Source organism: Plecotus auritus (assembly GCF_963455305.1).
Source record: "Plecotus auritus genome assembly, chromosome: 8".
Classification (NCBI taxonomy): domain Eukaryota; kingdom Metazoa; phylum Chordata; class Mammalia; order Chiroptera; family Vespertilionidae; genus Plecotus; species Plecotus auritus.
In genome coordinates this window covers 66,523,884-66,540,936 of record NC_137782.1, presented here as the reverse complement: position 1 = coordinate 66,540,936, position 17,053 = coordinate 66,523,884, and the positions used below count along the sequence as shown (strand labels likewise).

The following is a 17,053-nucleotide window of genomic DNA, read 5'->3' as shown; positions in this document are numbered from 1 at the left end:
TCAACTGCAGCTCCTGGCTGCTGGGAAGGGCTGTACTTCTGCCAGGGCTGCTTGTGCCTGGCACCGGCTCAGGCTTGTTTCAGCATCAACTGTCGTTTGCAGACAAATGTGTGCACAAACACATCCCAGCACACACGTGCACCAGCCACACACAGAGTTGCCACAGCACACCGCACAGGTGCTGCAAGCCCTGCCGGCTTCCGCGGCCACTTCCCCTTCTCTTCCGGTGTTCCCAGACCCTCTGCCTCCGTCTCCACGTGTGTGTCTCTCTGTGAGGGTTCTGAGTCTCTCTTCTTTCTTGGTTTCCTTATCTCTCTTCCTTGGACTCTGTTTCTCCCTGTCTCTTTGGGAATCCTCATCTCTGACCCTCTGGACACTCGTGGTGTCTCTGTTTCTGATTCTCTCTGAATCTTTCTGTTTTGTTCTCTGTCTGACTCTCTCTGTCTGTCTCCATCTGCCTCTGTATCCATCTGACACTCTCTCCATCTGTCTCTCTCTCTTTCTCTCATTCCCCTTCCCCCCACCCCCAAACCCCATGTCCATCTGACTATCTCTGTCTGTCTGTCTGTCCCTCTCTGACTCCCTTTCAGTGTCTCTCTGTCTTTCTCGGACTCCTTCTGCCTCTGTCCTCCCCTGTCTCTCTCTTTTTATCCTCTCCGTGAAACTCTCTTGGAAATGCATCAAAGACTGAAGTGGCCGGATTTCAAGTGACAAACAGCACTCCACCCAGAATCCACCCCTCCCATCGCACTGCTTCCTCCTCCACATCCCCTGTCACGAAGCCTATTGTGTGGGGCCCAGGGAGTTCAAGTTGAAGGGCCCTGGGCTCTGCGCCTCTGACTGCTCAGCGCTACCTCCCCATTGGCTCCGAGCAGCTTGCGCTCAGCAAGGGCTGAGCCACAGGGGGAGGCTCTCGTCCATAAAAGGGGGGTGAGGCACCAGAACTGCCATTCGAAGGGGCTTTGGTGGTGCTCACAGCCGCCTCTTTGGCACCTCCTTCCAAGCCAGAGTCAGGGTGGACCGACCACCTGCTGCCACCTGCTACCACCCTCCGACCTGCTGGGGCAGAAGCTGCCCAGGACAAAGAAGAGAGAGCACAGGTACGGCCCAGAGGGGTGCTGGAATCTCTTTGGGTTTTGTTTTGCTGGTCCTCTGAATTTGGCGGTGGTGGGAGCTCCCGCTCGGGGATTTGGGGTTTGGGTCTAACTACCTGGAAGACATAGTTACAGTTAGGAGGCTAGTTTACAAAAGACAGATCAGGGGGAGACGGACTGCTCTTTGGAATTTCCCTCTCCCCATAGCCCCGGCTGAAACAGGTGGGTTTCTCTCTCCCAGGAGGACCACCCTCCGTTTTAGCTCCAGGGTCTCCTTGGTCCTACAGTCCACCTCCCAGCAGTTCCCATGGGAGAGTGGGACCGACCCCTGGGTGGAAGAAGGGAGAGTTTTAGCTAATCAGAGTGGTTTCAAAGGTCAGTGATTCTCACCGGACTTCGAGAACAAGGGCTTGGGGACATTAATGAGGTCCCAGGCTCTGGCATTTACTGCGAGTCATGTACATCAAGGTACAACAGAGTTCAGCCTCTTCATCCTTTTTGGATCGAGTTTAATTGCTGACAGAGTACTAGCTTGAGTGGCTCTCTTTGACGTAATTGCACCCAGAAATGAAGTGTGGGGCTGCCTCGTTGGGAGGGAGTGGGCAAGAGAGGGACACCAGCCAGCAGAAGCAGCCTTGGAGGGCTTTGCTTGTCCATTTTACTTTGAAAGGACTTGTTGCTTTCATGTAAATTGCAGCCCCAGGAGTCTAGTCAGGCGGGAAAGAGCCCTTTGCTCCCTGGTAAAGATATCCACTCAAGGGAAGTGTTATACAGCCTCAAAGTTTGACTGTAGCAAAACAGCTACTGAGTTTGGGGGGGCGGAAGGGCCGGGGAGAGGGGCGGTGGGGGCGGGCGGGAGCCTGCTCAGTACTCTGAGGCGGAAGAGTGAATTCTGAGACCTGCTACTTTTTCCCAGGGCATCTTTTATGTGGAATCTTTACAAACATCCCTTCATGAAGCCTCTAAGCTTGGAAGGGGAGCAAGCTCTTTCCGTTACTGGATCTGATTTCAATTCCCCTCCCACAGATCGAAGCCTTCCTTACCATCTTTCTTAGGAGGGCTGGTAAAATAGACAAGGCTTGTCTTTCTCATTTGACAGGCATTCCAGCCAAGATCCGTGCAGTTTCAGAATGTGAATCCTTTTATCTTCATTTCCTCCCTCCTGCTTCCCCCTACCCACCCCCACCCCCGCACCCCCGCCCCACTATTGAACCTGCCACCCCAGCCCCACCTCTTCTAGCCTTTTGTTCTATTTTTGCAGGTCATTTATCTCCAGGCTTTGAGATCTGCAAGAGGAGCTGTTGCAGCAGCCCCAGCAGGTGAGTTACCCTGCCTGGGGGAGGTTTGCATTAGTTGAAGGGATCTCAGGCCCACCCTTTGCCCCAGGTGAGCTAGAGGTGTGAGGGGTGGCAGGTAAGTCCTGTGATCTGCCGGCAGAGGCTGGGAGCGGGTGTCCCGGTGGTTCCTGAGGAACTCAGCACATTTCAGAGGAGCAGGCAAACAGAGCAGTCCTGGGGCCGTTGGAGAAATTTGCAATTTTCTTAAAACACAGGGAAAGGGATTAGGGTCTTGAGGTAACTCCATATAATATCTAAATGTCTCACAACACCCGAGACAGAGCTGTTTCAAATCCCTCCACTCATTTGCTGTGTGATTTGGGGACAGTAGCTGTCCCTTTCTGAACATTAATTCTTCACCCATTCACCTCCTGGGGCTGTTGTGAGACCGCCACGGGCTATTGTAATGCTATGCCTGGCATTTACGAGGTACTCAATAAACGCTAGTTGGACTGCTCAGGTTTTCCCTGTTCCGAGTGGCAGAGTTGGACCCCTTCTCCTCCCTCCCCCCCCAATCTGCTCTAATCCTTGATCACCTCACTCATTATGTTGTGTGTAAAATCCACAAAGTAGCGTCTAAAGTCTATTTTTTCTGTTTGTGGGGCGGTGAGCACTGCTCTCCCCTCCCCACCCCCTTCTCTCCACACAGCAGAAGACTTTATTTCTTCATTGGATCGATCTTCCCTGACTCCCCGGCCCACTGCCAACCTCCTCAGGTCATTCTCACACAATTGTTGTATTTATTAGATGTCTTCCATCAGTCTGAGCAGGATCAATAGTTGGTGGTTTGATTTCAATGCATGTCTGAGCAAGTGTGTCCAGCTAGCTGATTTCTCTCATCATTTTTGCTCATCTCAGCCCATAAATGATGGGTAATCTCACTGGGTTTGACAAAGGTCTAAAACGATTTCACGAAGACAGAGCTGGCCATTGTGGTGGGCAGTAAACCTCACTGGAGACACCCAGGTTAGCCAGGATCAGGCCCCGGGGACGGAGAGGTGTCCCTGCGTCCTTTAAGGTGGACCTCATTAACTCCTCCCACTCTGGGTGCAGATGATGCTCTTGGCAGAAGGAGGGTAAATGGCCCAGTCCATGAGGCACATCTCTTGGCTTGGGGGCTTCTCCCTGAGCCCATCCAGCCCTCCTGCTGGCCAGAGCAGTTGGCTGCAGGCTTCAGGCTTATTCGCCAGGGGCAATTTGTCCGCCATCAATCACTTGGCTCCTTGACCTATTACTGGACAGTTCAGTTTAACCTGACAAGGGTTTATGGAACAGTTATTATGTAGTTGGGTCTTCAGTGCACTGGCAGGAGAAACTGATATTTGTGATTCACATAGTAGGTCAACCTCCTGAATCAAGGTCCCCTTCCTTTCCTTCCTTTTCTCTCTCATTTTGTTCCCTTCCCTCCTCTTTTTGCCCTTCCCCCCGCTTTTTTTTCCTATACCTTCTTCATCTCGTTCCCATTCACTCTCCATCTCTGTTTCTCATCTTTATTTCCTTTTCCCATGTTGTTTATTGCCTCACATTGTGATTTTCTTTATTACTGTTGACAGTATTACAGATGTCCCCCATTCCCCCCTCCCTCTCCCCTCCCAGCCCCTGCCCAACCCAGGCCTTCACCACACTATTGTCTGCGTCCTTGGGCTACGCATATATGCATATAAGTTATTTGGTTAATCTCACCCACCCTCCCCTGAGGTCTGTCAGCCTGCCCCATCTCACTCTGGTTTTCTAGGTGTCATTTCTCTCTGTGCATGCGAGCTGCATCTCTGCTCTTCTTTTTTGTCTCTCCCTCTCTGTGGGTGTCTCTTCGCTGCCATCTCTCTCTCGCCCACCCTCCTTTTCCTTCCTTTCTCCCCATCCCTGAATTGCATCAAGTAACAAAGGGTGGGCATTCCATGTGAGTCCTGCTTTTGAAACACGTTCTTGTAAAAGTGCGATTAACAACCCCGCGGTGACCATCAGCGGCAAGGCTCTTTCACTCTGGTTCCTGGACAAGTGGCCTGAGAGATTGGCCAACCTTCGGTGTGGGCCCTCATCCTATGTTTTAATTCTTGCAGAACTAAATAATGGCTTCACTTTCCATTCAGATCCGAGCTCCCCATCTCCCTAAAATGATCATCCATTCTTTGTTAATGATGCTGAAGGCCTAACAAAAGCATTGTGCTCTAGTTTTGGGGTGTCCCTTTGCCATCCCACTAGAGACCCACAAAGATGAACTTTCTTTTCTTTTTTAAGAGAAAAGATTGATTTTTTAGAGAGAGTGAAAGGGAGGGAGGGGGGAGAGAGAGAGAGAGAGAGAAAATCGGTTGCCTCCTGCGTGTGCCCGGGTTCGAACCTGTAACCCAAGTGTATGCCCTTGACTGGGAATCAAACCCATGACCCTTCAGAGCACAGGCCAACGCTCTAACCACTGAGCATGCAGGCCAGGGTGAACTTTATATATTTTTGAGTGAAATAAAACTCCTGAAATAGTCTCACCTTCAGGAATATGATAGTTTGGTGGGGGGATTTGATGGGCATTCAATGCGTACCTGCACCTCAGGGATGGTGTGGAGAGTGGAGTCACAGACTGACTGTTAGCCAGTTTCTGCTCTGCCTTGCCTGTTGGCCTTGACCCAGCCATTTCACTTTTCTGAGTCTGTTTCCCCATCTAGAAAATGGGACTCAGTGCCCAGGCTACTGTATTCTCCTGAGGGTTGACATGCAATAATTGAAATAAAACAGAGAGCAATGAGCTTGGCCCCATAGCCGTGCCTTAAACAGTGAAGTTCAACTCTGCCCTGCCCATGGTGCTCAGGACCTTGGAGGCATTTTGTCACTTGGTTCTCACTCTTCCTCCCTGGAACCTGAGGCTGTAACCATAGCCCCTGCGGCAGGCCGGCTCGTGGGGAGGCCGGCCGCACCGAGCAGGGCACAGGCTTGCAGGCTGTTGTGATGTGTGCGGCTGAGGGTCATTGAGAGGACGCCATCCCCTCCCTTGAGTCACGCCCGGTGTGGGAGGCCCCAGCTCCGGCTCCATTTCCCTCCTGATTCGTGATGTGACCTTAAACAAGTGATTTCATTTCTACCTTTTCCCATTTCCTCTTCTATCAAATAGGGATAATCATATGCGATAAAGTGCTTGGGGAGATAATTGCGATGTTAAATCAAGCCATTATTATTCCATGCTGGCTTTTTAAACAAAAACGCTCGCTGTTCCTCCAAGCCCTCTGCATACAATATAGAAATATCATCAAGAGGAGATAACAGGGCAAGCAGATTTTCCCTTTCAAGGAACTCTGGGCCCTCGGTGTAAAAGGGCCTGCCCTGGTCCGAGTGGCTCAGTTGGTTGGAGGGTCGACCTGTGCACTGAAGGATCCTGGTTTTGATTTCCCTTCAGAGCACATGCCCAGATTGTGGGTTCCATTCCCGGTCGGGCTCATGGCAACCGATCGATGTTTCTCTCTTACATTGATGTTTCTCTCTAAAACATCATTAAGCCCTGGCTGGTGCTGCTCAGTTGTTAGAGCACTGGCCCACGTACTGACGGGTCTTGGGTTCGATTCCTGGTCAAGGATAGATCCCTGGGTTGTAGGCTTGATCTCCAATCAGGGCACGTGGAGGTGGCAACCAATTGATGTGTCTCTCTTACATCAATGTTTCTCTCTCTCTTTTCCAACCTCCCTTCCACTCTCTCTCTCTCTCAAAAAAAAGGAAAAATATCCTCTGGTGAGAATTAACAACTACAACAAAAATGAATTTAAAAACTCACTTTTAATTTTTAAAAAAATAAAAAACATAAAAAGGGCCTACTATGTGCTGGCCCTATAAATGATGGTGTCTTAGTCGTTCCTTATGGAGACATGGCAGGAAGGTGGTACCTCATTCACAGATGAGGATACTGAGGTTTGGAGAGAGGCGTGATTCCCCTCTTATTTCCCCAAGAAAATCAGCTTTAAAACTATTAGAACAATTAAAATTATAAAATGGTTACAAAATTAATGAAGGCAGGGATCAGCAAAGGGTCAGACAGTTAAGTATTTTTGGCATTCTGGGTCTTTCGGTCCCTGTTTCAATATGCAACTGTGCTTTTGAGCATGAAGGCAGCCATGGACACTACGGCAACGAACGGATGGGATATAGAGACGAGAGGATGTGAAAGAGATTTACTGTCAGGAATTGAGTCATGTGGTAAGGAGGCTGGTGGGTCCAAAATGTCCTCCTCCCCAGCCCATGCTTCCCTCGCTGGGCTGTCACAAAGCACCATGAGGCAGTGGCTAAGGAAATGCTTCCCAAAGAAACCTGGACGTGTGGATGGGTTTTCTTTGGGAGGCTCTTAAGGAGGCCCTACGGCCTGCCAAGTCCATGAAAGAAGCTCCTCCGTCACGGTGGGTCATGCAAGCTCTCCAGCAGGGTCTATGTGCCTGCCGCCACCAAGGCATTTGCTGTCTACCTCTCATACCAATGAATGGCCAAGTTCCTTTTCTCTTTAGCTCATCCCAAATCAGAGGCAACAAGCAAGCAGGGCTACCTCTGATGTATGACTTTCGAGCAAATCCCCATAGCAGAAGAGAAAATACTCCCCCGACACCCATCTGACATTGCTCAGTAATTGGTTTATTCCACCAAAGGAAGGAAACAGAATGTCTTAGGAAAATCTCAGGGCTGATGCATCTCTATTAGAGTCACCTTTTAACCCAGAGACATCCAGTCAGAAAGCCCAACAGTCCCATTTCCAAGCTGAGTGAACTTCTCTTCCAGCCTCAGTCTTGTCCTCTGTATATTGGGTATAAAGACACTCACCTCTGGGTTGTCTGAGGGTTAGAATAATGTGTTTAAAGTGGTAACACACAGCCTGGCACCTAGTAGGCTCTTGAGAAGTGGTGGCTATTTTTGGATTGATGTGACTATGAATAAGGGGCACCCAGCCCTGCCTGGCACCCAGTAGGTCTTCCACATCTGATAGTCAATTCATTCAACAACTTTTGTGTGTTTGTTTCTAGTGTCCCAGACTCTAAATTAGTACTCCTTTTTGCCCTCTTCTTTTCCCACCTCCTGTAGCCCAAGTAATATTGGAATGGAGTCTTCCTACTTTACTTTTTAAATCACCTACCATGTGCTAAACACTCTATACATGATCATTTTTTAAATTCCTACACCAATCCTCTGAAGTGTTATTATTAGGTGCCTTTTATAGTAGAGAAAATCGAGGCACAGCCGAGTGAGGTAATTTCTCCAAGTTGGCAATGAGTGGTGGCCTGCGGTCTGAGTACACATTACTGGCCACTTGGCGACCTTGCTTCTGGGTCAGGAAGGAATCAGAGGTCTCACCTCTCCTTTCTCGTCAGCTGTGCCCCTACTACCCTGTGCGCTCCTCCAAGTTGTTAGAGTTGTTAGGCAATCCAGGGGCTGCAAACTCAACCGTCTACCAGGTGCTCAACAGGGACAGACACGAGGGAAGCCACAGGGCGGGGACCATGGGGACCATGCTGAATGGGGCCTCTCTGTGACTGTTGCCAGATTAGAATGCAGACCTGATGTCTCCAAGGCTTTTGATTTTTAAAAATATATACATTTTTAAATTGATTTCAGAAAGGAAGGGGGAGGGAGAGAGAGATAGAAACATCAATAATGAGAGAGAATCCCTGATTAGCTGCTGCCTCCTGCACACCCCACACTGGTGATGGAGCCTGCAATCTGGACATGTGCCCTGACCAAGAATCAAACCATGACCTCCTGATTCATAGATCGGTGCTCAACCACTGAACCATGCCAGCTGGGCTAAGGCTTTTGATGTTTTAAGACAAGTTGGAAATTGAAACTTTTAAAATGTAAAAATCTCCCAATTTCAAAATAATGGCAACAATGTTTTTAAAATCCCTATGCACATCAGCACACCCTATGCCCATTTGCTGAGTTTGTCTGGCAGGTGGCCAGTTGGCATCTTTGGACACTGTGCTAGGCTGGGAGGAGGAAACCAGAGGCCTCTGCCCCGCTTGACCCTACTGGACCCCTAATTTCTGCATACTTGTCCTTGAGAAAAAGGTATTTATATGATAGAGCCAGCACAGGTGACTGTGCGGGCCCAGAGGAGGGGTCTAATCCAGACAGACTTCAGGTGGAGGCAACTGAGGCTGAGGTTTGATGAACAAGTAAGAGTCAGGTCAGAGGGCGATGGGAGTGGGTAAGGCCTTCCAGGCAGAGGGAACTACATGTGCAAAAGCTTGGAAGAAGGGGGGTGCTTGTTTGAGAACTGCAGGTGGTGTGGCCAGGCCCAGGTCCAACAGAGCCTACACCCAGTGTGGGTGCTGTGCATTTGCTGGGGTACCTTGGACAGATGGGCATAATCTCTCTGTGCCTCCATTTCCTCACCTGTAGAATGGGGAGAATATTAGTCCCAGCTGTGTGGGTTGTTATAAAGACCCCTTACATTAAGATGCGTATGGGACCCTGTGTGCCCTGATCGATGTCAGCCCTTCTCAGTAGGAAAGCCCTTAGAGGCAACATGAGGCTGCTCTGGGGCCAGGAGGAGACTGCTATGGACCCCTGGAGGGAGAAGCAGGAGGTTGGGAGGGTGGAATGAAGGGGCTGGGACAGTAACCGTGGTTACCAAGGTGAGCTCCAGGAGCCAGACCGCCTGGGTACCCATCCCAGCTTGGCCACCTACTAGCTTTTGACTCTCGGCAGGCATCTTAACTCAGTTTCCTCCTCTGTAAAGCAGCATGACAGCGGTGCTCACAGCATGCGGTTGCTGTGAGTATAAACGAGTTCATCCTCAGAATTGCTCAGAGCTTCGGAAGAGCTCAACAACCATTAGACCAGCTAGAATGATTGCTGTTAACTATAAAGCTAACGGATGAAAGGCAAGGATGCTGACACTGGTTTTGTCTGGGACAAGGAGAGCTCAAATCAGACCTCCTACTGCAGCAACCTCGCTGTGTGGGGAGCCTCCGGCCAGGAGGCAGAGGGCAGTGTAGGCTTCCTTCCCCAGCTGGTTAATTCACTGCTCAGCTTGTAACAGCCCAGCCCAGCCATCGCTGGAATCAAAGAAAACATGAGCTGCCTGCTCTGTGTCTGCATATAAGAGGCACCACTCACCCACCTGGAACCCAAGTCCTCTCAGCAGCTGGTAGAATGTGAGAGAAACTTGAGGGCAAGCGAGGACGTGGGAGGGACACAGGTCACCTCCCTCAGTTCTCTTCTCTGAGCCTCCTGCCTCAGGGGAGCCTCTTGCCCAGCCAGAGGCAGATGGACCTGAGTCCTCACCTTTAGTTGCTCTGCAACCTCAGGGGATTCACCACGCCTCTCTGAGCTCCAGGTTCCTGATTTATAAAGTGGGGATAGCAATGCCCACCTCTCAGAGTTGGCGAGTGGATTGAGAACAATATACAAGTCAAAGACCTGTGCATGGGGCCCTCTGGGCCTCATGGAGGGTTCAGCTGTCAATGAGTCAGCTGTTCTAGAAATTGTGATCGTTAAGGGCACACGTGTGGTGAGTCAAACAGGATGACTTTGCATCCCAGCTTCCATTCACGGGAGGGATGGGCAATTCATCGCACTGGAAGTGCCCCCTCACTGGGAGGGATAAATGAGACGATGCATTTAGGGGTGTAGCTCAAGGCCTGAAGCACAGTAGGGGCTTCATAAATGGTGGCTGGGACCACTCTCAGGCTGGCTTTGATGGGGGAACCGACTGTGGGTTCTGAGGAGGGAGAGCTGCTCTGGGCTGCAGCGTGGGGCTCTGAGGCACACGGTGGAATCTTTCGAATCCCTAAACACATGAGCAAACAGGGCAGTTTGCAGGATTGGGGCCCTTGGAAGAGGGAAGGAGGACAGCCATCCCTGGCAGTGGCATTAGAAGATTCAGGCTACAAGGACCAGGCAGGGAGGGGCATGGAGCCCTGCCCCGGTTGGGTATCTTGGGGGAACTCCCCATTGCCAGTTGGGAGAATTGCCTTGTGCCCCCATTTGAATAGCTTTGGGTCTTGATATTTGGTTTATGAAAGAAACAACTTTTAACAGACTATTGTGAGGCATTAATCATCTGCTTAGTGTTTATTTAGGGCCTACTATGTATTGGTCAAATTTGTCGGTGCTGATACAGCAGGGACTATGTCCAATAACATCTGTGCTCTAAAGGAGCTAATATTTCAGTGGGGGGAATAACAAACATCAAATAACAGGACAGCATGAAGTGGTGATATCAACACAGTGGGATGATGTGAGAGAGGCCTGGGAAATGGGAAATGTTAAATGCAGGGGTCAGCAAACGAACGCCTCCTTGGCGATGGGACATTGAATTCACTTGGTTACAAGAAGGAGCGACCCATGGGAAAATCAGGTCAGAGCACTGCAGCCAGGGGAACAGAAAGCGCAAAGGCCCTGGGGTATGAGCCAGCATGGCATGTTCGAGGAGCACAGAGAAAGTATTACAGAGACACAGACGAGACACAGCTCCTGCCTTCATGGAGCCAACGCCTGAAGCCTCACACAGCTAATTACCAGATAGCGGAATGTTTTCATGGAGGAGGCACCCACCGGTTACTGGGATAATGCAAGGAGGAGCTTCCCACATAGCCTAGGGAATCAGGGGGAGCTGCCTGGATAAGGTGATATCTAATCCAGGACCCACATGACAGGTACCAGAAGAATAGAGGAAGGATTTCCAGGCAGAAGGAACAGGATGTCCAAAGGCCCAGAGGTGGGACAGGGCCTGATAGAGTCATATGGTAATTAAATAGCTGGATGTGGTTGGAACCCAGAGCTGAAATGTTGGGGTGTAGGAGTGGGATTGAGGCTGTCCCTGACATTAGAAGAAGGGCCACACGTGGCCCACCCCAGCAGGTCTGATCACAGAATGGATATGGCTGAGCAGGGTGAGCAGGAGGGATCAGAGAAGGAACCGGAGGCAGGGAGGCCAGCGTGGAGGGGAAGGTGAAGGTGGCCAGGGTGAGTAGAAGTGCTGGGGTGGAGAAGGCAAATTCCAGAGACCTTACACAGCAGAAAGGCCTGGCCTGGGGACAGCCTGAGCACAGGGAACATGCAGGTGAGGGAAGCCTCAGGGAACTCAGGAAAGCAGATGGCCCAGTGTCTTCTGTCTTGGTACGTAATCAAAGTGGGGTTTGAAGGATGACTAACTCAGGTCAAGTCCTGGCTTATGCACTGCCCAGCTGTGTGGGCAATCACTCCCCCTCTCTGAGCCTCAGCGTCCCCATCTGTCCAATGACACAGCCTAAATACCTTCAGAACGGTTGTGCGATTAAATGCGAGCTGTGTAGGAAAGCTCCTGGCACATAGCAGAGGTGCTCACTGCATGTTTATCACCTCCCTTGACCATTGGCCTGGGGCATCCACTGTGAGTATAAACGAGTTCATCCTCAGAATTGCTCAGAGCTTCGGAAGTGCTCAACAACCTCTCTGGGCCTCTGTTTTGTCACCTGTAGAGGGGGAACGAGAACGCTTGCCTTGTAGCCTGCCAGTAGGAATTGGTGAGTTAACTGCAGGCTCAGGATACACCCCGCAGGATAGGCGATCACAGATCTCATTGTCTGCTCTTTCTCCCCTCCCAGCAGGAAGAACCAAGACAGAATGGAGTGGCAGGGGCTGATGCTGGCTGCTTGCCTCCTCGTGCTCCCCTCTGCCTCAGCGGACTGCCTGTCCCGCTGCTCCTTGTGTGCTGTGAAGACCCAGGATGGGCCCAAACCCATCACCCCCCTGGTAGGTTTCAGGCAAGGCTCCTGGATGCCAGGCAGTGGAAGGGCCCATCTGTGTATAGAACCCAGAGAGGGAAGAAGGCGGGCCTGGGCAGCGGTGTGCCTGTCCTGTAGACTCGTCCCATCTGTGCAGAGCATGCCCTGCTCTGTGGTCAGCCCAGGAGCCTGGGACTGCTGCTTTCTAGCTCCCATTCCCTTTCCTGACCTCAACAGTATGGGCTGACTCAGGTCTGAGGCTGACTCGGGTTTCCAGGGAGCCTGATGCCTGGCAACAATGAGTGTCATTCATGAGGTGTGCTGACTTTGGGAGTCAGCATCCTTAGAGTAACTTCTCAGGGCTTCTTACCACCAGGCTGATGGGCACCTCCAATTCTAGTCGCTCCCGTGGAAGGAGCTCTTTCCACCTCCCCTGAATACCAGGATCCGGTTAATGGGATCCAAGTCTTGACCCCTTTCTTGGGTCTTAGCATCCCTTGACCCAACCTTACTGGCTTTGCTTTGAGTCAAGCTTTCCCACGTTCCTCTCCTGTGACAGAAGTCTGGAGTAGAGGTACCAAGGGTGTGGTGGACAAAATGCAGGTTTGGTTCTGCTACTTTCTAGTTTCATGATCTTGGAAACTTCTCTCTGAACCTTAGTTTCCTCATCTGCAAAATGGGAGTGATTCCATTAAATGATGATGATGCAAAGTTTTAAATTTACAATTCTAGCCACTCTTTATGGAGATGAGCACAGCTCGCCAGGTGCTGCTCATACATGATCCCAGCTGGGAACAGCCGTTAAGCATGAGGACTTGTGACATTAGACTGCCTGGGTCCCAGTTCCAGAGTTGTCCAGTATTGTCATCATCATGTTGTCGTCATCGTCCTCCTCCTCCTCATCATCATGTTTGAATTCTCCCAACACTCCTATGAAGTAGATACTGTTGTCCCCCAAATTTGATGAACCTCAAGCGTCCCCTCGTGTGTTCTTTCCACCATTCTGCATGGCTCTTGTCCTGCTCTATAATGTGTCTGCAGCTCCGACACACCTAGGAAAGGTTGGGAGAACCCACTACTCTCTCTGGAGTCAGAAGTGGAAGAGACAGGTGAGCTCAGCAGAGCACTTTGGTAAGATCTTACTTCTGGTGTTGGCACTGCCACCTGTAGCCATGTGCCCTTGGGAAGGCTGTTTCATTTGTCCACATCTGTTTCCTCATCTTCTACATAGGCACAGAGTCACCTACCTTTATGCACTGCTGGAAGCATTAAAGTGGGCAGCCTGGGCTTGTGATCACAGCTTATGTTGATTTTCTCAGACATTGGGTAGGGGGGTACACACGCTTTGACAGTTTGGTGGGGGTGACATTACTACTGTGGTCTTTTGCAGATTTGCTCCCTGGAATGCCAGGCTGTCTTGCTACCCACTGAGGAGTGGGAGAGGTGCCAGGGCCTCCTGTCCCTTTTCACTGCCTTCCCCCTGCGGCTCAACAGTAAGGAAGACTCAGAGAGCAAGGCAGCTTTGGAAGAGGCGTACAGTGAGCTGGCCAAGCGCAGGGGACCTTTCCTGAAAGAGCTGGAGAAGAGCAGATTCGCACTCGGCCCTCCAGCAGAGGAGAATGCTCTGAGCAGGAGCCTGGCAGAGAGGCTCGGGGGTCTCTCCGGCAGGTTGGAGGAGGGATCAGAGCTGGAGCTGATGGGGGACACTCAGCTGAATGATGGCGCCCTGGAAGCTGGAGCCCTGGATTCCAACGAGGAGGACCCCAAAGAGCAGGTCAAACGCTATGGGGGCTTCTTGCGCAAATACCCCAAGAGGAGCTCAGAGGCGGCTGGGGAGGGAGATAGTGTGGGCCACGAGGACCTGTACAAACGCTACGGGGGCTTCTTGCGGCGCATCCGTCCCAAGCTCAAGTGGGACAACCAGAAGCGCTATGGTGGGTTTCTCCGGCGCCAGTTCAAGGTGGTAACTCGGTCCGAGGAGGCCCCCGATGCCTACTCCAGAGAGTTCTTTGATGCTTAAACACCTCCCCATCGTGGAGGTGAGTCAGGAGCTTCCCCCAGAGAGGAGTGCACTTATTCTTCCTCCTTCTGTTCCCCGTCCCCATGCTCGGTTCAGCATTGTCCACAAAGCATCCTACCCAGCCTGCCTCTCTTCTGCCTGGAGCGCAGTGTTTGTCTGGGTCAGCGAGGGGGAAGGAGGGCGGTTCCCCTCTTCAGGAGGCTTGTGCTTGGCTCAACCCTAGACTTCTAAAACCACCACTGTTCATGTCAGCCCCTCTACCCCATTCATGGGACTCCCCAGGTCCAGAAACCCAGGCTGACGCCTTCATGTCTCTAGATCTGTTGTCTCCAAGCTTTGATGGTCACATGCCCCTCTCAGAAGAAACATGAGCACTCCCCTCCCCCATGCAGTTGTTCTCATTTATCATAAAGCACAGCAAAGATAGAAATGTAAAACAAATAGATATCCTCATGTTTTATTCCCAAATCTTAAAGGACCTCCTCTGCACCCCACTTTGAAGACTATGCTTTAGGTAAAATGCTCAGACCCTGCCTTTTATTGGAGCAGGAGTTTCTACACTAGAGGGTTCAATTTCCAGCGGGTTAAATGTTCAGTCAGTGTGGTGGTACTCTGAGTTCTTGTTGTTTAGAAACACACATCTGGAAGAACTGAGTTCCCGGACTTCAGTCCATGTTGGTACCCTGGACAGCGCCCAACTTCTCCCAGGAGAAGGGAGGGACAGCCCCTTCCCGAAATGGTTGCGGAGAGCAGTTCTCCCTCTGAATGCTGAAATGATCCAGGAGGGAGAGAGGCAAACCAATTTGTTCTGTGCAACCAACTCAAAATGTGGACCAGCTCCCTCAGCCCTCATTAAACTAATTAAACTGGTGGGTATCACACTCCCACCCCAGGATGAACTGAAGCTGACTCGAGTTGATGAGGTTAAGCACAACCATGTTCTTGAGCAGCTGAATCTGCCGCCAAGCGTCCAGGCCATCTGGCCAAACATATGCAGTGGGCACTGAGCAGGGGGATCCAGGAGCAACAGTGAAAAAGCGAGAAGGCCCTCCTCAACCCCCAGGATGATGCTTTCCTCTTAGTGTCAAAAGGAAACCAGAGAGAGGAAGGAAATGATTAAGTGCTTAATGCCAAATGAGTTCCCTTGATTCACACATCCCAGAATCAGAGGCAGGGATCTCCCGATGCCTCAATTTCAACCAGAGTTTTTTCGTTCTGTCTCTCCTGCTCACTTGTCTCCAGGCACTATGGTTTGGTTTGTGGGTCCAGGAGGCTGGACTGGATAGGAGTGAGAATGGACTTGAGTTTGGTTAATTTGTATAAGATCCTATTGAGCACACCTCTTCATGTGCAACTCCCAGCTCTCTCATGATGTTCTGAAATGTATTGATTGTTTTAGGGTTATTTTGTGTGCTTTTTAAAAATCCTATTTATGCAGTTTACTTGGAATTTGCTTGATCTTTAGTGGGCCTGTGTTATTTCCCACTCCCTAAGTACAATAAATAAATTAAATTGCTGATGACTTGGGGGCTGTGTGTATGTATGCCTCAAGTCCCTAGAGAGTGAAAATACCATTTGCAGAAAAGAGTGCTGGGAAATGAAAAATACACAGGCACACACACACACACATTTTTATGTTAGAAAACTAAATGTAAGTTAATATAAAGGGCACAAATGTTAAAGTGCCATAGCCCTGAGTTTGAGATCTGTGTGGCCTTAGGTAAGTCAGTTGTCCTCTCTGCACCTTCATTGGCTCTAATGGGGTCATATTTCCAATTCTGAGCTAATGCCAATTATTGTGGCTAGATTTAACACGATGCCAGCATCTGTCAGTACTGAACTACATGGATAATTAGAACCAGGGATGGATTCAACCCAACTCAAAGTAGCTGGACTAGGAGTAGGAAAGGGGGTGGTTCTCAAGAGGAAGATTGGAGCATGGTTCCCGTAGGAGAATGAGCGAATGCCAGACCGTCCAACAGTAGCTGGTCATCTGCTAGCGAGTGAAGGTGGCTGGGTGGAGAGCTGGGCAAGCTGGAGAGTGTATACATGGGAATACGGGCCCAGAGTAGCCCGCTCTGATTTCTCAGAGACTGCAGAAATCTGGCTTTGCTTTTTTTTCCAATGTAGGCAAGTAATTTTTTTAAGTAATGAGCAGGACAAACAACATGTTTGGGATGAGACACATCACTTTCTCACTACTCTTTTGTGACCTCTTTTTAAAACAAGAAACACTCCTTTTGTTTTTTATTTTTAATTTCCCCATATGGGATGGATTCCAGAATGCTACTGTTCTAGAATTCCACTGTTCTAGAATTCCTTTTCTGGATGCATTTCACTTGGTCAAGGAGGCATGCCCATACAAGGTGGCCAGAGCATGGCTAGGGGTCACAGAGACCTGGGCTCAGGTCCCCCTTCCATGGGGACTCTGGGCAAGCCACTGCACTCACGGAGCCTCAGTTTCTAATCTGTCAAATGGGGAGAAAACACTGAGTTCTCCAGACAGCGGTGAGGACTCAGTGATACCAGGTCTGTGATCCACTGGCATTCAAGAGGCGTATGGCACAAGCTGCTGCCCCCTTCAGATGTCACCTGAGTGCGGCTGAAAGGACAAAAATCTCCAGGTGATAAGAAAAGGGTGAAATTAAACATTTTTTATTGACTATAACTTATGTGCTATCAAGTACACTTAATCGTAAGTGCGTGGCTCAATGGATTCTTATATATGTTTACGCCCCTGTGACCACTACCCAGTCACAATATAGAACATTGGCAGCACCCCAGAGGGGAGATTATTTTTTTTATGAGCTGTTTGTGGAGATGGAGAGCAAGCCAGAGGAAAAATTGAAATAAAAACATCACCGGCCTTGTGGAGTACCGATTCTTTGTCCATGTCTCCAAGGCCACTGTGCAGCGATCATAAAGCAGGCA

The 17,053-nt window shown here is 50.3% G+C and overlaps 1 protein-coding gene across 1 annotated transcript; it reads left to right on the top strand.

Moving 5' to 3' along the window:
• The first annotated feature begins 947 nt into the window (after positions 1–947).
• PDYN (prodynorphin) lies at positions 948–15,644 on the top strand. Its single transcript, XM_080684864.1, has 4 exons — positions 948–1,100; positions 2,356–2,413; positions 11,983–12,130; positions 13,493–15,644. Exons 3-4 carry the CDS (start codon positions 12,002–12,004, stop codon positions 14,120–14,122), a joined length of 759 nt encoding a protein of 252 aa, XP_080540990.1. The 5' UTR covers positions 948–1,100; positions 2,356–2,413; positions 11,983–12,001; the 3' UTR covers positions 14,123–15,644.
• The last annotated feature ends 1,409 nt before the right edge of the window (positions 15,645–17,053 follow it).